The sequence below is a fragment of the Elephas maximus genome, chromosome 7 (genome assembly GCF_024166365.1).
Source record: "Elephas maximus indicus isolate mEleMax1 chromosome 7, mEleMax1 primary haplotype, whole genome shotgun sequence".
Classification (NCBI taxonomy): Eukaryota; Metazoa; Chordata; class Mammalia; order Proboscidea; family Elephantidae; genus Elephas; species Elephas maximus.
Window position 1 is genome coordinate 134287314 of NC_064825.1, and position 22002 is coordinate 134309315.

Sequence of the window (22002 nt, forward strand, 5' to 3'; positions counted from 1 at the left end):
GTTTATACTCATCTTCCAGCCAAACGTCACGATTTCCAGCTAACGGTGGACCGTGTGGGGCAGGGTCACTTTTGAATCAAAGTAACAGAAACCACGGTAGCTGCTGTTGTTAGTTGGCTGTCAGGTTGGTGCCGACCCATGGCGACCTCATGTACAGGAGAACGAGATGTTGCCCAGTCCTGCACCACCTTCGTGATCGTTGTTACGTCTGGGTCCGTTGTTGCAGCTGTGGTGTCAGTCTGTCTCGGGGGTGTTGCCCTTGTTTTTGCTGACCCTCTACTTTACCAAACATGATGTCCTTTTCTAGTGATTCCTCTTTGCTGTGATAACGTCCAAAGTAAGCAAGCCAAAGTCTCACCATCCTTGCTTCTAAGGAGCATTCCAGTTGTATTTTTTCTGAAACAGATTTGTTCATTTTTCTGGCAGTAGGAGCCAGTACCACAGTTCGAATGAATCAGTTCTTCACTCTTTCTCTTTGTCCAGCTTTCGCATACCTATGAGGAGAAGGAAGAGACTGTGCCTTGGGTCAGACGCACCTTAGTCCTCAAAGTGACATCTTTGCTTTTTAAAGCTCTAGAGATCTTTGGCGGCGGAGTTGCCCAGTGTAATATCTCCTTTGATTTCTTGACTGCTGTCTCCATGAACATTGGCTGTTGATCCAAGTCGACTGAAATCATTGACAACTTCAGGTTTTTTCTCCACCACGGTAGCTAGCCTATGTGAAAATCAAGCGAAGGAGGGAAATTTCTAAACCGTGTAGCTGGGTCTGGTGGGCTCCTTCTCTGTCTTACTTCACCGCTGCGTTTCCCGTGGATGGCTCCCTCCTTCCTCCTCCTGCTCAGGCCGCCTTTCTCCACGGCTTCTCTCCCACGTGGCAGGAAATGGCCGTCCCTGCCTGGGGCTTACATTGCCTATACTTAAGGATTGTCTGGAGTGAGACAGGAGTGTCATAATTTCTGGTGAACCCATCTTTGCTGCTGTTGACTGTGACTGGTGGGTGTGCGGTGAGGTGGGGCAGGGAGGCGGGGGTCTGTGTGGGCTGGGGAGCAGGTGGGTCCTGTGGTAGCAGGTGAGCAGAGATTGCTGTGTGGATGCAGGAGACACTTAGCCTCAGAGGTGGCTGTCCTGGGTAGGCAGCATTGTCGGCGTCTAGAACATTCCAGGCCTTGGCCGCCCAGGATATAGGCTTTCTCTCCTTCTGCACGTGGAATTCTTACAGACACCTCTGCCTGCTGAGATCCGGCTCTTCCAAACACAACCCCGAAAGCACCTGTCTCTTCCAAGTGCTGGGGAACCCAGAGTCAAGCGCAGTGACCATGCACGACATGTCCACATGCTGGGCCGGGGACGTGGGGGGCAGTTAGGATAAAAACTCCCCTTTACCCTTCTCCCATTTAATCGGGACCTCTGCTTTGATGTTGCCTGCCGAGAGGTCTCCCCGATCACCCAGCTGAATCCCCGCCCTCCTCCTACACCCTGTGTGGTTGCCGTGAAGTCGTCCCCAGCGCGTGGTGGCCCTGTGTGTGTCACGGTAGAACTGGACCCCACGGGGTTTTCAGGGACTGGGTTCTCAGGACTGGAGCAGCAGGCCTTTCTTCTGAGGCACCTCTGGGTGGACTCGAACCTCCAGCCTTTTGGTCGGGAGCCACGCACATTAACTCTTTGCACCAGCCAGGGACTCCTCCTGTAGTTATGCTGTGGTCAGTCGCCACTGAGTTGACCCTGACTCATGGCAACCCCACGTGTGTCAGGGCAGAACCGCGCTCCACAGGGTTTTCAGTGGCTGAGTTTTCGGAAACCCCCCCGAGTGCAGGGCCTTGGTTTTCACTGTTTACCGCTCAGCCTCCAGGGACCACCGCAGTGCGTGGTAAACATTGGCTCAGTGAATGAGTGAATGAGTGAATGAATGAACCATGGAGGTGGAGTGGGCTGCTCGGCCGGCATCTGGTGCTGCCGGTCTCATCTGCTGGGAGAATGTCCATCGTCCAGGGTCCGCTCGACCCACCCCGGGGAGAGACGTTGCTGAGGCTCGCGTGGCGGGGTGTGGAGTGGGCTGGGGAGGGGTCTGCTTTGGGGCCAGTGCCTGAGACACTGAGCCGAGGGGCCTCGTGTGCTCACATGTGAGATGTACCCTCCCTCCCGCTGCAGGAGACTGTCCCCTTTGGGGACGCTGTGCTGGCCACCCGGGACACCTGCATCGGGAGCGAGATCTGCGAGGAGCTGTGGACACCCCACAGGTCAGCCCTGTCCTCGCTCTGGCCACCCCGTGCTTACCCGGCGCTGTGGGTGGTGGGATTTGGAAATGGCAGGGCGTGGCCTTGGTGAGGGGCTGGGTGGGCGGGCTGGGGAAGCACAGTGGTCCCTCCTCTCCCTCACCCCTGCTCACAGCCCCCACGTGGACATGGGCCTGGATGGTGTAGAGATCTTCACCAACGCCTCAGGCAGCCACCACGTGCTACGCAAAGCCCACGCCAGGGTGGACCTGGTGTCCATGGCCACCACCAAGGTAGGTGGGGGGGTGGGGGCGTGTGCACCACAGGGTGGGCCTGGTGTCCATGGCCACCACCAAGGTAGGTGGGGGGGGTGGGGGCGTGTGCACCACAGGGTGGGCCTGGTGTCCATGGCCACCACCAAGGTAGGTGGGGGGGGTGGGGGCGTGTGCACCACAGGGTGGGCCTGGTGTCCATGGCCACCACCAAGGTAGGTGGGGGGGTGGGGGCGTGTGCACCACAGGGTGGACCTGGTGTCCATGGCCACCACCAAGGTAGGTGGGGGGGTGGGGGCGTGTGCACCACAGGGTGGGCCTGGTGTCCATGGCCACCACCAAGGTAGGTGGGGGGGTGGGGGCGTGTGCACCACAGGGTGGGCCTGGTGTCCATGGCCACCACCAAGGTAGGTGGGGGGGTGGGGGCGTGTGCACCACAGGGTGGGCCTGGTGTCCATGGCCACCACCAAGGTAGGTGGGGGGTGGGGGCATGGGCACCACAGAGTAGGCACTGTGTCTGTCCCACGCAGCCCCCGCCCCCAGTGCCTGCACCAGAGTCATCCATGGTAGGGATTCTGGGCTGGTGCTTGTGGCTGCTGTTAGGGATTGGAAGGTGTACTTCAAAATGTGTTGGAATCCTAACCCCCTGTAGGTGTGGACAGGAAACCCTGGTGACATAGTGGTTGAGTGCTACAGCTGCTAACCAAGAGGTCGGCAGTTCGAATCCGCCAGGTGCTCCTTGGAAACTCTATGGGGCAGTTCTACTCTGTCCTATAGGGTCGCTATGAGTCGGAATGGACTTGAATGGCAGTAGGTTGGATTAGTAGTAGGTGTGGACACGATCCCATTTGGGAATAGACTTTTTTAAGTTATGCTGATGACGCCGTATCGGCACAGGGTGTATCTTAAACCCATCACTTCTGAGATATAATAGGAGCGGATTCGGCACAGAAGCGGGTGAGCACAAACAGGGGAGGGTGCACACTACCTGGAGAACACCAAGACACGGAGGAACAGAAGCAGAAAAGAGACGAGGACCTTCCCCAGAGTGACAGAGAGAGCCTCCCCTAGGCTGGCGCCCTGCATTCGGACTTCTAGCCCCTGAGCTGTGAGAACATACATTTCTGTTCTTTAAAGCCACTCCTTGGTGGTAGTTCTGTTATAGGAGCACTAGGAAGCTGAGATAGCTGGTACTCAGCGAGTGTGCGCCAGCGACCCCTCTGACCACTGACCACCTAATCCTCACAGCCTCCCAGGAAGCAGGGGCTCTCGTCACCCCCCTCTGGGGCAGGGGACCAGGCATGGGCTCACACCCCTGCTGTCCACCAGCACCGTTGACTACTACCGTGTCATGGGATGGGTGACGTGGTGGCCAGGAGCCACACATGCCTCTTGTCCGTGGGCGTGGTGGCTCTTGGCTGCGGGGACGTAGTGAGACACGATGTTGTTTAGGTGTTGTCTTAGTCACCCAGAAATACCATGCGCAGGGGGCTTTAAAGAGCAGGAATTTATTCTCTCACAGGTCAGTAGGCTAGAGGTCCAAATCAGGGTCTTGGCTGTGTGGGTTCCCTCCTTGTGGGTGGGCCGGGCTCTCCTTGGTCCCTCAGCTTGTGGGCGATCCTCCCATGGCATCTGTCTTCCTCTGTGTGTGTCTGTCTGATCTGTACCTGTTATAACTCAAACGGGATTAGGGTTAGGACCCACCCTCACTGGTATGGCCTCAGCAACATGAGGCGGGATTGTTACAGAAGACAGTCGCGTGACACTTGGTCAGGTGCACAGATACAGGGGTTAGGATTCCAGCGCGTTTTAAGGGGACACAGTTCAGTCCGTGACAGTCGTCCGTGGGACTGAGTTGGATTCAGTGCAGCCTGGGGTGAACATCAGACTCTTCCCTGGGAGTTCTGGCTTTCCTGAGCCCCCATGTCATCGTAACTGATGGCGAGGACACACCTGCCTGAAGGGTGGTCGTGAGGCGGAAGCAGACGTGTCGTGTTATGCCTGAAGCCATGGAAGGCCAAGTGGTTGGCTGTTGCACAGGCACCGTTTCCGCGTACGCGAGCATTTTCCTTGTTGGGGGAGGGCTGTGTGACCAGGCGGGGTGGGAGAGGGAGTGAGCCGCTGTGGCCAGGTAGTCTGCCGTGGGCAGTGGGAGGCAGTGTGGAGCATCGCTGATCACACCGCCACCACGCTGCCTTTTCCAGAGCGGTGGCATCTACCTGCTGGCCAACCAGAAGGGCTGCGACGGGGACCGCCTCTACTATGATGGTTGTGCCACCATTGCGATGAATGGCAGCATCTTCGCCCAGGGCTCCCAGTTCTCCCTGGATGACGTGGTAACGCGCCAGCTGGTGGGATTTGGGGGAGTAGCATGTTGCCCTGTCCCAGTTGGTCTTCTAGATCACTCTCCCCTGTGATCAGGTGTCCGGCCCTCTGAGCTCTAGAGGCAGAGGTGGGGCCCAATGCCTCTGCCTCCTTGTTCTGGGGGCTCTCTGGGCCGCGCTGACTGCAGCTGGCTATGGGAGAGACCTGGTCAGTCCAGGAGCAGTCAACTGCATTGCAGGAGAGATGCTGTTCCCATCTGAGGACAGATGGGGTATGCAAGGGACAGGGAAACAAGGCAGAGGCCAAGCCCAGGACCACAGTCTGCAAGATCCTTCCTGGCAGGCCAAGCACCCCACTTAGAGGTGGGGGCTTATAACCCATGGCGGCTACAGATTCCTTGGAGAAGCTGCTGGAAACTGCACACGCTCGACTTCTAAAGATGTTGTTGGGTGCCGCCAAGTGGGTTCCGACTCCTAGTGATCCCATGTGACAGAGTAGAACTGCCCCATAGGGTTTCCTAGGCTGCAGTCTTTATGGAAGTAGATTGCCTGGTCTTTCTCCCACAGAGTGGCTGGGTGGGTTTGAACTGCCAGCCTTTCAGTTAGCCGAGCACTTAATTGTTGCACCACCAGGGCTCCTTCTCTACAGATGTGTATCATATTAATATGCGTTTTACAGAATGTGGCTCTGGGCTTGGTCTCTGCCTTGTTCCCCTACCCTTTGCACATCCCACTCGTCCTCGGACAGTGATGGCCTCTCTCCCAAAATGTCATTCACAAGGAGATCACCAGGCCTTTCTTCCAAGGCTCCCCTGGGCAGACTCGAACCTCCAACCTTCCAGTTAGCAGCCGAGTGCTCAATCATTGCGCCACCAGGGTTCCTTCCTCTATGGATGAATATTAACATGTCCAGTTGCTGTGAGTTGATTCTGACTCCTGGCGCCCCCCCGTGTGTCCGAGTAGAACTGCACTCCACAGGGTTTTCAGTGGCGGATTTTTCAGAAGTAGATCGCCAAGCTTTTCTTCCGAGGCACCTCTGGGTGGACTTGAACCTCCAATCTTTCAGTTACCAGCCAAGTGTGCTGAGAGCTGGCGTTCCTGTTAGTTAGGTTGGCTAGCTAGGTGGCCTTAGTTACTCAAAGCTAATCCCATTCTGCCAGCTCCTCCATGAGCTACCTGAGCAGGTGAGAAGCAGCGTTGTGGAGCGTGGAGCTGTTCCAGAGCTGTCCTCTCCTGTCCGTGTGCTCCAGGTGATGTATCTGTGCAGGCTCCCGTGGGGTCTCAGACCTCACGCAGGTGGCTCTTCTGCCTTGTTGGATGCCTCCAGTCAGGATTTTGTGTTGGAGCTTTTCCCTAGTTTTTCAAAAACACTGAGTGGTGCCTCTTTATGAAAAGATTGCCAGCATCCAGTGTCTTTTCGTTGTTTGTGGCTTCATCGTGGCTTTGCCGTGCAGGAAGCCTGGTGGCTTCGGTGACCCCCATGCTGGGAAGTGACAGCAAAGCCACAGGGTATGTGGAGTCCTTGTCTTTGTGAGTGTCTCCCAGCCTAGTTAGCCCAGTGTGAACAAGGCGCTTCCACCATCATGCAGCAGGCGCTTGTTTCATGAGCTTCTGTTTGGGGGAGAGGGGGATGACTGCAGCCGTCTCGTGTCACCTAATGGTGACAGAAGCAGTTCTTACCATCTTACTCCTGTGCTTAACGAAATAGTATTCTAACAACTTACTTTAATTGAGCATTTTTTTCATAAAGGAATAATATCCAGGAATTAAAACTTTTCTTTGCTGTAAGTTGCAGGTGACAGAGCTCTCTGTTACCTCATGTGGACCTGGGGCTTTGGCCCCACCTCTCTGTCATTCTCCTGCCCAGCCTTCCTCTGTGTTGGCCTCATTCTCAGGGTACCTGTCCTCATGATCACAAAATGGCTGCAGCAGCACCAGTCATCCCGTCTTCACATACAAACATAAAACATTTCTCTTCAAGAGGAGAAACACTTTCCTGGAAGCCCCTGGCAGGCTCTTATCAGTGGAATTGTGTCTTGGTCTGTGACTAACTGGTTACTGGACAGTGTCCGGATGTAACAGAGGTGGACGCAGCAAGGGGAAGGGCTGGGGGTCAGCAACACTGCTGGCCAGCCCCCGGCCCTGGGCCCCCAGGCATGGCAGGCTCACAGCCCCTGCTCCAGTAGGTGGACCTGCTTTTGTGTAGTTGGCACACCCCTCAAAGCGGTCATATCACATGTGGAAGTGGGGTGTACAGGAAGTCGTGGCTTTTCTCTGAACCTCCCCTGCCCATCCCCCAGGAAGTCCTCACGGCCACCCTGGACTTGGAGGATGTCCGGAGCTACAGGGCAGAGATCTCCTCGCGCAGCCTGGCGGTACGTTCTTTCATAGACATCTGCATAGGAAGTGCTTCAAAGACCTGGTGACCTGTCCACTGGCTGCGGTGGCTGGGGCCACGTGGGTTCAGGGTGTGGGACGTGGGAACTGAGCACGCACTGGGAGAGGCAGGACGCGGGGACGTGGGAGGAGAGGTGGTGCGGCACCAGGGTCTCCGTCTGTCTTCGTCACCCTGCTAGCTGGAGCCACCTGGCCCTGAGCCTTCCCTGCCCCTGAGAGTGGTGGGGTACAGGCACATGAAAAGGCCAAAGCTGTCGGTGCAGGAACTGCCAGGACAGCAGGGAGGGGGAAGGACCTCCAAATTGGTGGGGGGGGGAGGACTACCGGGGGGGATGGCTTCCTAGGTGGGAAGGAGGGCTCCCCAGTTCCAGAGAAGGGTTCCCCAAGTTGTGGGGGAGGGCTCCCCAGGTTGGAGGGAGGACAGTGTGGCCAGCAGCCACCAGTACAGCCAGGGGCTGCCGGGACCCTGGATGGTGGGTGGGTGGGTTGAGGTCTGGGGGCGAGTCTGCACTGGCACCCTAGGCTGAACACAAGCCAGATCTGTATCCAACTCGCAGAGGTGTTGCTTGTAAGCTGGGGTTTGGCACTTTCTAAACCGTAAAGACAGAATATTAAACGGTGGTCACCAGGGGCAGCAGTCTTGCAAACAGTGCTAAAGCGCGACGCTCAAAACAGAGTGGAGCCGAAGTCTTTGATTTCGAAGTTTAATGACTTTATTGAGATACGATTCACACGGTGTGCCGTGCACTGATTTAAAGTGTGCAGTGAGTTTGTAGTATTTTCACAGTCGTGGAACCACCGTCACCATCGAGGTTAGAACATTTCCATCCCCGTGAGAAGAGACTCCGTATCTTTTAGCTGTCACCCCTGACCTCCCCTCCCCAGCCCTGAGCAACCATAATCTGCCTTCTGTCTCTGTAGATTTCCCTGTTCTGGATTTGATTTGTATGGAATCATACAACATTTGTGCTTTCGTGACCGCCTTATTTCACTCAGCAAAACGTGTTCAAGGTTCATACCTGTGGTAGCGCGTATCAGGACTTCGTTCCTTTTTATGGCCAAATAATATTCCGTTCCTGGGTCTGCCGACCACACTTGGTCCTCCCGTCTGCTGATGGACACTCGGGTTTTCCCCCCTTTGGGCTCTTGTGAATAATATTGTTTTGAACATTCATGTACAGGTTTTTGCGTGAACATACAACTTCATTTCTTTGGATGCGCACCTAGGAGTGGGTGCTGGCTTATACGACAGCTCTGTGTTGAACGCTTTGAGAAGCCGCCAAGCTGTTTTCCACAGCGGCTGCACCGTTTTACATTTCTCCAGCAATTTCTCCAGCAGTGTACAGGGGTTCCAGCTTCTCCATGTCCTTGTCAACCCTTGTTATCACCTGTTTTTCTCCTAGCCATCCTTGTCGGTTACTTCACTGTGATTTTGATTTGCCTGTCCTGATGGCTAACAGTGTTGTATTCTTGAGTGGGTCCTGGGACCCTGTAAGGGTCTCAGTAATGGCAATGACGAGAACCTCCTTCATAAGGCCAGCCGAGTGGAGCCCTACCCTCGAGTGAAGGTGGACTTTGCCCTCTCAAGCCAGGACGACCTGCTGCTGCCACTCTCTGAGCCCATCGAGTGGAAGTACCACAGCCCCGCAGAGGAGATAAGGTGAGCTGGGCCCTTTACTAACCCAGTTGTCTTGTGGTCAGCTAGCCTTCCACCCAGCCCAGGGCTCTGAAGGGGTTTGCATTATGGTGGGGTGGCAAGGAGCACCTGACGGTTTTTAGGACCTGCTCAGGGTAGATACTTGGTTAAGAGGGGTATGTGCCTCACTGGGGTTGAGGTCAGGGATGTTGGGGTCTGAATGTTTGAGTTCACCTCCTAGCTCTGCTACTTCCTTACTCCGTGACCTAGGGCGAGGCACTTGTCCTTTCTGTGTCTCAGACTCCTCATTTTAAAATGGGGATAATGATAGCACCTACATCCCAGGGTTGTTGTGAGAATCAAGATGAGTTCATTCAGGGGAAGTGCTAAACCAGAGCCTGGTGCATCAGAGAGCTCAGTCAGTGTCAGCTGGTGTTCCGAGCTCTGCTGCCTTTTTGGGGAAGCCGACTGTCTTAGTTATTTAGTGCTGTTATAACAGAAATACCACAAATGGATGGCTTTGACAAATAGAAACTTATTCTTTCACAATTTAGGAGGTTAGAAGTCTGAATTCAGGGCTCCAGCTCCAGGGGAAGGCTTTCTTTTTCTGTCGGCTCTGAGGGAAGGTCCTTGTCATCAATCTTCCCCCTGGTCTAGGAGTTTCTCAGCGCAGAGACTCCAGGTTCAAAGGACATGCTCCACTCCTGACTCTTCTTGCTTGGTGGTATGAGGTCCTTCTCCTCTATGTTCGATTCTCTCTTTTATATCTCAAAAGGTTGACGCAAGATACAACCTAATCCTGTAAATTATGTCCTGCCTCATTAACATAACTGCCTCTAACCCTGCCTCATTAACATCATAGAGGTTAGGATTTACAACACATAGGAAAATTACATCATGTTGCAAAATGGAGGACAACCACACAATACTGGGAATCATGGCCTACCCAAGTAGACAAACATTTTTGGGGGGCACAATGCAATCCATAATACCTACCCAATATGTTTTGGGTCTTGTTGAGCAAGGTCCAAGGTCGCCCAGAAAGACACAACTCACACACAGGCATTGGTTGGAACGAAGCTTTACTCACATAGAGGAGAGACAGAGCGAAGTCATCTTCAATAGTGGGCACCAACCCCCATGTCCAGTGAGTCACTCCCTGCAGCCATCACAGGGCTGGTGGTCTGCACGTACCCCTCTTGTGCTACAGTTGAAGGACCCCATTCCCTCCTTGCCAGAAAGATATAGACATGGTGTTGGCCAGGTCCCAATGTGACACACACATGAGCAGAACAAAGAAGTGCTCATTAGGCCTGTAACAGGGAAGGACTTTCCATGAAAAGGAAGCAGAAGAAACCGGAACAGAGAGAGGCTCGGTTCCCAGCCTCCATTATCAGGGAATGTTCCGGGCCCAAGCCTTCAGACTAGATGGCTTTGGTGAGAGCCCCAAGGGCCATAGCAGGCCGTCTTCCCAACAAGTCTAGTGTGAGAAGTTTCCAAACTTAATGCTTCTGATTGCTCCCCAGCCTTGGACCCGCATGCTGGCTCTGGGATTTTTTAAGACGTAGCCAACAGGTAAGAGTTCCAGTTTCTCACCCGGTCACTTAGCTTATTCTGCTGATTGGTTTGTGTTTAGTTCTCTGCAGGCTGACTTTTTTTTTTTTTTAAATAATACTGTATTTTTGGTGGATGTCTACACAGCAGATTAGATTCTCATTTGACAGTTTCCACACAAATTGATCTATGACCTTAGTTATGTTTTTCTCATTGTGTCAAGATTCTCTTTAATTGTGTTCTGGTTTTTCCATTTCCACTACTCTAGTTTCCCTGCCCCTTTATCTTCTCGTCTTTGCTTTGGGTTAAATGTTGAGCTTTTGAACTCATACAGATTTTTTTTCGTAGAGCAGCGATCCCTTATTTGGTATACCAATCTGCTTTTCTGCTGAAAGGTGATCTCAGGATAGTTTTGGTTCAAGGTTTAAAGAGTGCCTCAGGGCGATAGTCTCAGGGGGTCCACTCGTCTCAGGTGGTCCAGGTAGTCTGGGCTTTTTTAAGAATTTGAGTTTTGTCCTGTATTTTTCTCCCATTCTGGCTGGCTTCATGTATTTGCTCCTGGTCAGTAACGATTTACTTCTAATGCAAGCAACAAAAAGAGTGTCTTCTCCGTGCCTCAGTTGGAAGCTTGATCCACGCTAGCCAGAGGCCGATCGAGGTACCCCTAGATTTGGCCCAGTCTCTGGACGGTCCTGTGGAGCTTCCATCTGATGACATTCACAGCTACAAGCCTCCCTGATGGCTGTGATCGCCCGTGTCTGTAACTCGCTAGTGGCTTGTCAGCGGGAGCACCTCTCTCCAAAGGCTCTCCTTTTCCTCTAGAAAACCCATTTGGGAACGTGAGGGGTACTTTTTTACCTCCTCAATGAAAGCTGACGCCGTTTGCTTTTTTGTGGGTGGCTGTGAAGGTGTGTTGGGTGGATCTGGGTTAATGGGAGGTGAACATGTAGCTTCTCTGAGGCTCTTCTCACCCCGCCCTCTGACCCACCCACTGCAGGCAGGGTTCTTCCTGCCCCTGAGCGGCGGGGTGGACAGCGCGGCCACCGCCTGCCTTGTGTTCTCCATGTGCTACCTGGTCTGCGAGGCTGTCAGGAACGGAAGTAGGTGGCGACTATCGGTCCAGGGGAGGGTCTGCCCTTGGCTATCTGACTGGGGAGCCAGAGTGGGCAGAGCAGACACCCAAGTCCTGGGCCTTGTGGGTGAAGGAGGGCGTACAGATGCTCTCAGATGTCATAATGTCACGCCCGAGCATCGGGGCCTGTGGACAGCGAGGCTGTTAAACCACAGCCTTGAGCCGACTCGGCTGTCACAAGCCACACCTGCTGTTAGTCACGGAAGTGCCACCCAGCGAAGAGAGCAAGGGCTTTGGGGTCAGGCAAACCCCGGTTCAAACCCTCCCGCTGTGCACTCTGACATTGAACACAGCCTTCTATATGCACCAGGAAAACAGGGGTGATGACACTTGTCTGGGGGGCAGTGGTGATTCAGTGCTAGAATGCTCACCCTCCGTGCAGGTGACCCAGGTTCAGTCCTGGCCAGCGGACCTCGTGCGCAGCCGCCACCCACCTGTCCGTGGAGGCTTGTGTGTCGCTGTGGTGCTGAACAGGTTTCAGCAGTGCTTCCAGACTTACATGGACTAGGAAGAAAGGCCTGGCAATCTAATTCTGAGAATCAGCTGGTGAAAACTGTGGATCAGAATGCTCAGAGCCACAGCCAGTGGTAGGGGGAGGGTGCGAGACCAGGCAGCGTTTTGTTCCGATGTGCATGGGGTCGCCCTAAGTCGGGGCTGACTTGATGGCGTTAGCAGCCACAACAATAATACTTAGCAGTGAGGTTGCCGGGTCAACAGTACTGACCGAGTGGGACTCGGATGTGCACACGCCCTAACCTGACTGCCTGTGGTCCTCAGATCGGCAAGTGCTGGCTGACGTCCGGAACATCGTTGGCCAGGCCACCTACACCCCACAGGACCCCCGAGACCTCTGTGGACGGCTGCTGACCACCTGCTACATGGCCAGTGAGAACTCCTCCCAGGAGACGTGCGAGAGGGCCAGGGCCTTGGCCCAACAGATAGGAAGGTAGGCAGGTGGCGCTGGAGCTGGGCGTGGGGGTGACTGTACAAAGACCAGAGACGCCCAGACTCGGCTCTGCCTGTGACTGCACGAGGGCTTAACTGTCTAGGAATGAACTGGAGTTTATCTACCCAGGAGTGAACGAGGAGTTCATCCACCCAGGGGTGAACTAGGAGTTTATCCACCCAGGGTGAACTAGGGGTTCATCCACCCAGGGGCGAACTAGGGGTTCATCCACCCAGGGGCGAACTAGGGGTTCATCCACCCAGGGGCGAACTAGGGGTTCATCCACCCAGGGGTGAACTAGGGGTTCATCCACCCAGGGGCGAACTAGGGGTTCATCCACCCAGGGGCGAACTAGGGGTTCATCCACCCAGGGGCGAACTAGGGGTTCATCCACCCAGGGGCGAACGAGGGGTTCATCCACCCAGGGGCGAACGAGGGGTTCATCCACCCAGGGGCGAACGAGGGGTTCATCCACCCAGGGGCGAACGAGGGGTTCATTCACCCAGGGGTGAACGAGGGGTTCATCCACCCAGGGGTGAACGAGGGATTTATCCACCCGGGGTGAACTAGGGGTTTATCCACCTAGGGGTGAACTAGGGGTTTATCCACCCAGGGTGAACTAGGGATTTATCCACCCAGGGGTGAACTAGGGGTTTATCCACCCAGGGTGAACTAGGGGTTTATCCACCCAGGGGTGAACGTGGGGTTTATCCACCCAGGGGTGAACTAGGGGTTTATCCACGCAGGAGTGGTCTCTGTTAACCCGGTTTTGGACAAGCCTTGTGGGATTTCTACCCCAGTCTGTCTTTTTGCCCACGCTGTCTTTCCTCCCTTTTCCTGGGCTGAGGCTTTGGGGCCCATCTGCCGGTCATTTCCGAGGAGTTCTGCATGGGACCAGTTCAGCAGGTCTTGGGGTGGGCTGGTGGTGTGTGAGCTGGCACCTTTCTCCCCTGCCACTTCCTCCTGCCCTCAGCTGGCGCTCCCACCTATCCCCCCTCGTGTACTGTATGAGGGTGGGAAGAGGGCATGTTTTCAGAGAGGAAAAAGTCGGTTCTCTGCAGGACGTTCCATTTATTCTGCGTCTTGGGAAACTGGAGCTGCCCGTCCGTTTGCTGATCTCGGCTAAAATCTGCGCCCTGGCACCTCCACTCCTGGGCGTGTAGCCCGGAGGATTGAAAACTCTCGTCCAGGCACAGCCGTGTACCCCAGTGTTCCTTGCAGCACTGGTCACAGCAGCCAAGAGACGGAATCTGCCCGCGGGTCCCGCAGCCGATGATGGATAAACAGTGTGTCCATCTGCACATTAGAATATCATTTAGCCGTGAAGGGAAAGGAAGTTCTGATACAAGCTGCCAGATAGATGAGTCTTAAAGCACTGTGCTGGGTGAGATAGCCAGTCAGAAAAGGATAAACGTATGATTCCATGTGTACAAGATGCCAAGAGTAGGCAGACCTGTAGGGACAGAGAGCAGATATGTGGTCACCAGGGGCGGGGAGGGGGAAGAAGGGGAGCAACTGTTTGATGGGTACCGGGTCTCCTTTTGGGGTGAAGAAAACGTTCCCGAGCTTTATGCAGGTGGGTGTTGCACCTCACAGTGAAGGCACTGAATGTCACTGAGCTGGGCCCCCGAAATGGTTAGCACGGGGGCATTTGTGCTAGTGTGTGAGCACGGGGGTGTTGTTCTAGTGTGTTTGCACGCACACACAAGCTGCGCTCCACGCTTATCCTTTCCCTTCCAGCCACCACATCGGCCTCAGCATAGACCCTGCAGTGAAGGCTGTCGTGGGCATCTTCAGCCTGGTGACGGGGAAACACCCCCTGTTTGCAGCGCACGGGGGAAGCAGCAGGGAGAACCTGGCTCTTCAGAACGTGCAGGTGCGCCAGCCCAGGGGCCGCGGGGGCCTCAGCCTCCACCTCGGGGGCCTGGGGACCTGGGTGGCCAGGGTCGGGGCAGCAACCTGCATGGCTCGCTAAAGATGTCGGTCATGCGGCCTCTGGACAAGCCTAGGGTCTGTGTGTGTGTGTGTGTGTGTGTGTGTGGTATGAGTATGAGGAGAGCATGTGTGTGAACATACGTTGTGAGTATCTGTGTGAGTGTTGTCAGTGTATGCTGAGTGTGCAAGTTGTGTGACTGCATGGGTATGTGGGTGCTTCAGAGTGTGTGTGTGAGAGAGGGTGTCAGGCATGAGAAAATGTATGAGAGCGTGTCTGTGGGTGAGGAAATGATGAGTGTGTGCATGGAAACGTGAGCGTTGTGAGTGTGCACACGTGTGTGTGTGTGTGCATGTGTGACAGTGTGTTTTTCACCTGCAGGGCGAGGTGCACAGACTCCCTCCTGGCCAGTCGGTGCAGGGAGAAGGCCTGGCTCCAGCAGCTCTCACCTGTCCGCCTCCTCTCGGCCCCTTTCTGCCCAGTGTGTGTAGCCTTTCCTTCCTCCAGAAATGCCAGTGGTCACAGGGGAGAGATAGGGTGGCCGATGTGGCTTCTGGCTCTGGCCCTCATCCCACCCAGGGCCCTATTTTCTCCGTCTTTGAAGCCCAGCATCCTGCTGAGCTTGCACGGGTGCTGGAAGCTTCAAGACTCAGACTCTTGTTTCTCTGAGCACAAGGAAGCCTCTGGTGTCATTTAAATTTTCTTTTTTTTTCAAAAGGTGGCTTGGGGGAGACCCTTTTCTCTTGAGCTGTGTTGGAAATAGTGCTAGAATGAGTTTTCCCACAGTCCCTCTCTACAGATAATTCTTTTTTCCCTCGTGTTGTCCATCCAGGCTCGAATCAGGATGGTGCTCGCCTACCTGTTTGCCCAGCTGAGCCTCTGGTCCCGGGGCGTCCGTGGGGGACTCCTCGTGCTTGGATCTGCCAACGTGGACGAGAGGTGTGTATGGTCAGGGGCATGCCGCAACGGGCTCCCGATCTCTGAGGGCAATGTGTCAGGAGGGATCAGTCCCTGGAGAAGGACTGATGGTGGTGGCGGGGGAGTTCGTTGAGAAGGCAGTGGTTTGGGTTGGATAAAGGGTATAGGCTTAAAAAAAAAATAGAGGCTGCAGGGCAGAGGGAACTGTGGGGTCTCTGAGAAGCCATTCAGATATCTGGTGGGGGGATGGGCACATCACTATACATTGACATACAAATTGGTAAGTGTCTGAATGGAGGAAGGGAGGCCAGAATGGAAACACACGGAGGATGGCTAGGAATGAGCTGACCAGAACCCGACTGAATGAGGAGAAAGGTGTTTGACACCATGAGCTGGTGTAGACTGCTGCAATTTGATGGCTTCCTCTGGGGTAGACTTTGCTCATGGCTGTAGATGCTCAAAGTTCCAACTGAACAGAAGATTCTTCAAGACCAAGGAACATGCTCGTCTCTTCAGAGCACTGGTGTGATAGGGTTGGGCAATTTAAGCATTGGCTGTGTAAGACGGGGAGATAAAGGCATGAAGTGGCTGGCTTACATGTTTTCATGGGTGTGCTTGCACTCAAAATGAGGCCAGGGGGTAAAGCAGAGTTCTTGGTCAAGTAGAGCGTCACGCTTGGTAAAGTAGAGCGTCATGCTTGGCAAAGCAGAGGGTCAGGGGAAAAGAGGAAGACCCTCAACAAGATGGACTGACACAGTGGCTGCAACAATGGGCTTAAACACAGCAGTGATTGTGAGGATGGAGCAGGACCGGGGAGTGTTTGATTCTGTTGTACATCGGGTAACTATGAGCTGGGATCGACTCAGCGGCACCTAACAACGACAAAAACAATCAATTCTCACAGTACCCGTGAGATACACGGAGGGAGAGCTGTGTCTTCCCCAGTCACTTGTGGCAAAGACAGAACCCAAACAAAAAAAAAAAACCCAAACCCGTTGCCATGGAGTTGATTTCGACTCGTGGTGACCCCACGTGTTACAGAATAGAACTGCTCCACAGGGTTTTCTTGGCTGTGCTCTTACGGGAACACATCGCCAGGCCTTTCTTACATGATGCCGCTGGGTGGGTTCGAACCACCAACCTTTAGGTTAGTAGCCAAGCGTAAACCATTTGCACCACCCAAGGGTGATGTTATTTCTCCCAGATTAGCGTGTGGTCAGGACATGGAGGGCCCTGGGAGGCCACCCATCAACTCACCAAACAGGTGGGGAAACTGAGGCACAGCATTGCATCTTAGTAAGAGTGGGGATGGGGCAGAGGTAGGTTTTTCTCTTTAAACCTGGGAAAAAGTCAGTGCGTGAGGGGTAGGGGGGCTGGATCCAGCCAGGGGCTTCTAGCCCATGTGTGTTTTCTGGCAGACCAGGTGTGGGGAAGTTTCAGGTGGTGGGATGGAAACATGCTGCCTTTTCTTTTTTTTTTTTTATTGTGTTTAAGATGAAGGTTTACAGAGCAAATTAGCTTCTCATTAAACAAACATTGTTTTGTGACATCGATTGTCAACACTTTCCCTTCTCTACCTTGGGTTTCTCATTACCAACTTTCCTGTCCCCTCCTGCCTTCTCGTCCTTGCCCCTGGGCTGGTATGCCCATTTAGTTTTGTTTTGTTTTATGGGCCTGTCTAATCTTTGACTGAAGGGTGAACCTCAGGAGTGACTTCAGGACTGAGTTAAAAGGGTGTTCAGGGGAGCATGCTGTTTTTGGTGCACTGCATGGGGCTTACGAAGCCAGTGTGTGAGCGCAAGTGGGAGAGCGTTGAGGAAGGCCCCTGGGGAGGTGGGAAGGGGCCAGGTCAAGGAAGCCAAGTCAAGTGAAGGGCACCCTTGAGGAGTTCACGGCAGGGGAGTGGCAGGTCAAGAATCCCCTTGGGGTTGGGTGGGATGGACTTAGGGTGGGGAGGGAGGAGATGGCAGTCATCCACAGACCAGCAAGAGAACGCGGTGGCCTCAACCAGGTCTCCGGAGTGGTGGGGTGGGGAGAGATGGATCAATTGGAGGGCCGTATGAGTCCTCTGTGGCTGCTGTCACAAGTCAGCATAGTCTTGGTGGCTTAAACGACACACATATTATCGCACAGTTCTGGAGGTCAGGAGTCCAACACGGTCTCACCCATGTGGGCAGGGCTGGTTCCTTCTGGAGGCTCTGGGGAGAATCCATTCCCTGGCCTTTTCCAGCTTCTAGAGGCCACCTGCATTCCTCAGCTCCAGGCCCCTTGCCACACCTTCAAAGCCAGCAGTGTAGCATCTCCCTGGCCATTCCTCCATGGCCCCATCTCCTTTTTCTGCCTTTGACACCTCTTGCCTCCCTCTCATAGGATCCTTGTGATGACACCGGGCTTCCTTAAAATCCAGGATAGCCTTCCCGAAAATCCAGGATAGCCTTCCCATCTCAGCTAAGATCCTTAGCTGAATCACATCCGTAAAGACCCTTTGACCGCGTGTAGCTATTGTTAGCTGCTGTCCACTTGGCCCCCGACTCATGGAGACCCTGTGCTCAGCAGAGCAAAACCCTGGCTGGTCCTGCCCTATTCCCGTGGTTAGGTCCAGATCTGACCATTGGGATCTGGAGGGTTTTCAATGGCTGAATTTTTGGAGGCAGGTCACCAGGCCTTTCTTCCTACTCTCTCTCAGTCTGGAAGCTCCAGTGAAACCTGTTGAGAATCATATGTACAAGGCTCCACTGAGAGGTTGTGGCTGTCTGTGAGGTGCATTGGCCGGGAATCAAACCCGGGTCTCCCGCGTGGAAGGCAAGAATCCAGCCACTGAGCCACCACTGGCTCCATTTTGCCATGTCGGGTCACGTATTCACAGGTTCCGTGGACCTCTTTGGGACATTAGGAGTTAGAGGTGGCTATGGTGGGGTGGCCCTCTCTGTCCAGGCCAGGCACCCTCCTGGCTGTGGTCACGCCTCGTCCCCTTCTCAGCACCCCTCTGCATCCTCAGTTCTGCATCACCCCAGCCTTACCTTCAGACAGGCCGCCCCCACCCCCAGACGCTGACTGCCACGCGCCCCCCGCCCGCCGCCTTCTCGGGCAGGGAGACACCTCTCCATGGTGTCTGCACCTCTGTCCCGTCCGTGTTCACTGCAGCCACTCAGCTTCCTTTTGCCCCTCGGGCGTGCTCCTGGTGAGAGCCATGGGACCGTCAGGGCCCAGTGAGAGGAGAATGGGACCCCATACTGTCTCTCACTGCAGCCTCCTCGGCTACCTGACCAAGTACGACTGCTCCAGCGCGGACATCAACCCCATCGGCGGCATCAGCAAGACGGACCTCCGAGCCTTCGTGCAGCTGTGCGTCCAGCGCTTCCAGCTGCCCGCCCTGTGCCGGTGAGCGAGCTCTGGGCGCACCCTGGGCGCACCCGGTGGCTCTGAGGCCACAGGCTGGGCTTTGGAAGGGCCTCCCCCCGCCCCCCACTCAGCCACCTTCTGTAGCTCCCTGTTGCCTGGCTAAGGGAGTCCTGCCCTCCTGCCCCACTGTGGGGCTCCGTGATTAGGCCACCTCCCTCTTTCTGTTGATGCCCCCTCTCTGTCCCTTGTGCTCTGGCCCCATCCCCTCGCCAGCCTTCTCATGCCGTCCTCAACCCGGAGGTCAGACACACTCTGAGCTTAGTGAGTGCTGGTGCTAACAAACTTGTTGAATTAATAAATAGCCGCGCTTTCTGAAGCCCTGACGTCTGTTGGCCCCTGTACTGGGCAAGTCTTTTCTTCTTTCTGCTTGTCTTAGCCCAGGGGCTCTCCACTGGGGTCTTTGTGGCCCCCCCTCAACCCACCCCCAAGAGCAGTAACTGTGGCAGTGTGGTGTTTTTGCTGTCACAGTCGGGGTGCTGCTCCACACCCTACGATGCCCAGGACACCCTCGCCACAGACAGTGACGGGCCCCAGGTGTTCGTAGTGCCGAAGTTATAAACCCACTGCTGCACGTGGCCCCCATTGACCAGCCCCTCTTTCTCCGGGTGTGCACTGCGTTGGATTTGCACTCTGTAGCCAGTGCACCCTCTCCTTTGGATGGCACCACATGGACCTCTGCTTGGCCTTGGTGATGTGGCAGGGCGTGCTCAGAACCAGCTCCAGTCTGGACATGGCCAGTGTGTTGGGGACCTTTGTGTTGTGATTTTTTGCAAACTCAGTGAGCACTTCGTGGCCATAGCAGCTGATCTCTGTCTGTCTGTCACACACAGCATCCTGTCTGCCCCGGCCACCGCAGAGTTGGAGCCCTTGGCTGATGGACGGGTGTCACAGACTGACGAGGTACGGTGGGGCCTGTCACGGGGCGTCCCCTCCTCTGCCTGCCCCATGTTGTGTGCTGGGTCTCTCCATGGCCCCCTTCCCGCCTGGGAAGCCTGCTCCACCCTGGCTCCGAGAGCGGACATCTTTCAACTTGTTCCTGATCTTAGGGGAAAACCATGTGATCATTTACCGTTAAGTGTGAGGCTGGCCGCGAGCTTTTATAGATATCCTTTATCATATTGATGAAGCTCTCGTCTATTCCTGGTTTACTGAGTGTTTTTATCATGAAAGGCTGTGGGATTTTGTCAAATGTTTTTTCTGCCATTTTCGGACATTAGACCAGTCTTGTTTTCCAGGGATAAATTCCACTTTGTCACGGTGTATAATCCTTTTTATATACTCCTGGATTTGTTTTCCTGGTACTTTATTGAAGATTTTTCTGTCCATATTTGTAAGAGAACCAACAGTGCGTAACAGTTAACCACTCAGCTGCTAACCGAAAGGTTGGTGGTTCAAACCCACCAGCAGCTCCAAGGGAGAAGAGACCTGCTGATCTGCTCCCATAAGGATTACAGCCTAGGAAGCCCTGTGGGCGGTTCTGCTCTGTCCTATAGGGACTTGGCTTGATGGCCGTGGTGTTTTTTTTTTTTTTTTTTAATTCGTAAGAGGTATCGTTTTGTACTTTTTTTTTCTTATGATGTCTTTGCAGGATTTTGGGTTAATTTGACTAATTGCCAGGATTAATACTGGTCTCATAGAATGGACTGGGAAGTGTTCCTTTCTTTTCTGTTTTTTGAAAGCGTTTATGAAGAGTTGGTGTTCATTTTTCTGTAAATTTTTGGTAGACTTCACCGGTGAAACCACCTTTACCGGGGCTTTTCTTTATGTACCCACTGCCATCAGTCGGTTCCGACTCACAGCGAGCCCCGGGTTCCAAGGCTGTAAGTCTCTCCGGAAGCGGACTGCCGCGTCTTTCTCCCTCGGAGCCGCCGGTGCTTCCAAACCACTGACCTTTTGGTTGGCAGTTGAGCGCTTTAATCACTGCACCACCAGGGCTGCCTAGGACTTGTCTTTAGCAGAAGTGCTTTCATTATTAATTCAACCTCTTTACTTGTTACAGGTGTATTCAAATTTCCTCCTGAGTCAGTTTTGGCAGTTTGTATCTTTCTAGAAACAGGTCCATTTCATCTTAGTTACCTAATTTGTTGTCCCTAGTAATTCCCTTGTTACCCTTTTGTTTCTGTAATGTTGGTAGTGACGTCCCCTTTCATTTCTGATTTCAGTAACTTGAGTCATCTCTCTCTCTCTGTTTTTTTGGTCATTCTAGCAAAAGGTTTGTCAATTTCATAATCTTTTCTGTTGCTAGTTTTTTCTATGGTTTTTCTATTGTCTATTTCATGAATTTCCCCTCTGTTGCTGGGTGCCCTCGAATCGGTTCCTACTCACAGCAACCCTGTGTACCACAGAACAAAACGCTGCCTTGTCCCGCACCATCCTCACAATCGTTGTTGTGCCTGAGCCCACCGTTGCAGCCCCTGTGTCATTCCATCTCTTTGAGGGTCTTCCTCTTTTTCACTGACCTTCTACTTTACTAACCATAATGTCCTTCTCCAGGGACTGATCCCTCCTGATAATATATCCAAAGTGTGTAAGATGCAGTCTCTCCACCCTGTCCTCTAAGGAGCCTTCCGGTTGTACTGCTAATTTCCACTCTAATCTTTATCATTTCCCTCCTTCTGCTTGCTGTAGGTTTAGTTTGCTCTTTTTTTCCCAGTGTCTTAAGAGGAAAGGTTAAGTTATTGATTTGAGATCATTGTTCTTTTTAACATTGGCATTTATTGCTATAAATTTCCCTCTGGACACTGTTAGCTGCATCCCATAAGTTTTGGCGTGTTGTGTGTTCTTTTTTATTCATCTCAAAAGTATTTTGTAAGTTCTCTTGTGATTTCTTCTTTGACTCATTGGTTATTTAGGAGTTGTGCTGTTTAATTTTCATGTATTTGTGAATAACCCACATTTCTGTTGGTTGTTCATTTCTGATTTTTTTCCACCGTGGCCAGAGAGCATTGTTGTCGTTAGGTGCCGTTGAGTAGGTTCTGACTTACAGCGGCTCTGTGCACAACAGGACGAAACACTACCAGGTCCTGCACCGTCCTCACAGTCGTTGCTACGTTTGAGCCCATTGTTGCAGCCACTGTCAATCCATGCCATCGAGGGTCTTCCTCTTTTTCGCTGACCCTCTACTTTACCAAGCATGGTGTCCTTCTCCAGGGACTGGTCCCCCCGATACCATGTCCAAAGGATGTGAGACATAGTCTCATCATCGTTGCTTCTAAGCAGCATTCTGGCTGTACTTCCTCTGAGACAGATTTGTTCGTTCTTTTGGCAGTCCCTGG

General features: G+C 53.7%; 1 protein-coding gene across 9 annotated transcripts in view; it reads left to right on the forward strand.

Moving 5' to 3' along the window:
- NADSYN1 (NAD synthetase 1) overlaps positions 1–22002 on the forward strand; it is a 39412-nt gene that overhangs the window by 11668 nt on the left and 5742 nt on the right. For all 9 annotated transcript variants that reach the window (XM_049892790.1, XM_049892795.1, XM_049892798.1 and 6 more), the window contains 12 exons: positions 2149–2237; positions 2389–2506; positions 4690–4821; positions 7110–7184; positions 8742–8866; positions 10369–10417; positions 11394–11496; positions 12306–12474; positions 14215–14350; positions 15240–15346; positions 18575–18706; positions 19558–19627. In XM_049892790.1, the coding sequence (XP_049748747.1) occupies positions 2149–2237; positions 2389–2506; positions 4690–4821; positions 7110–7184; positions 8742–8866; positions 10369–10417; positions 11394–11496; positions 12306–12474; positions 14215–14350; positions 15240–15346; positions 18575–18706; positions 19558–19627 (1305 nt within the window). The remainder of the gene's footprint in view (positions 1–2148; positions 2238–2388; positions 2507–4689; positions 4822–7109; positions 7185–8741; positions 8867–10368; positions 10418–11393; positions 11497–12305; positions 12475–14214; positions 14351–15239; positions 15347–18574; positions 18707–19557; positions 19628–22002) is intronic.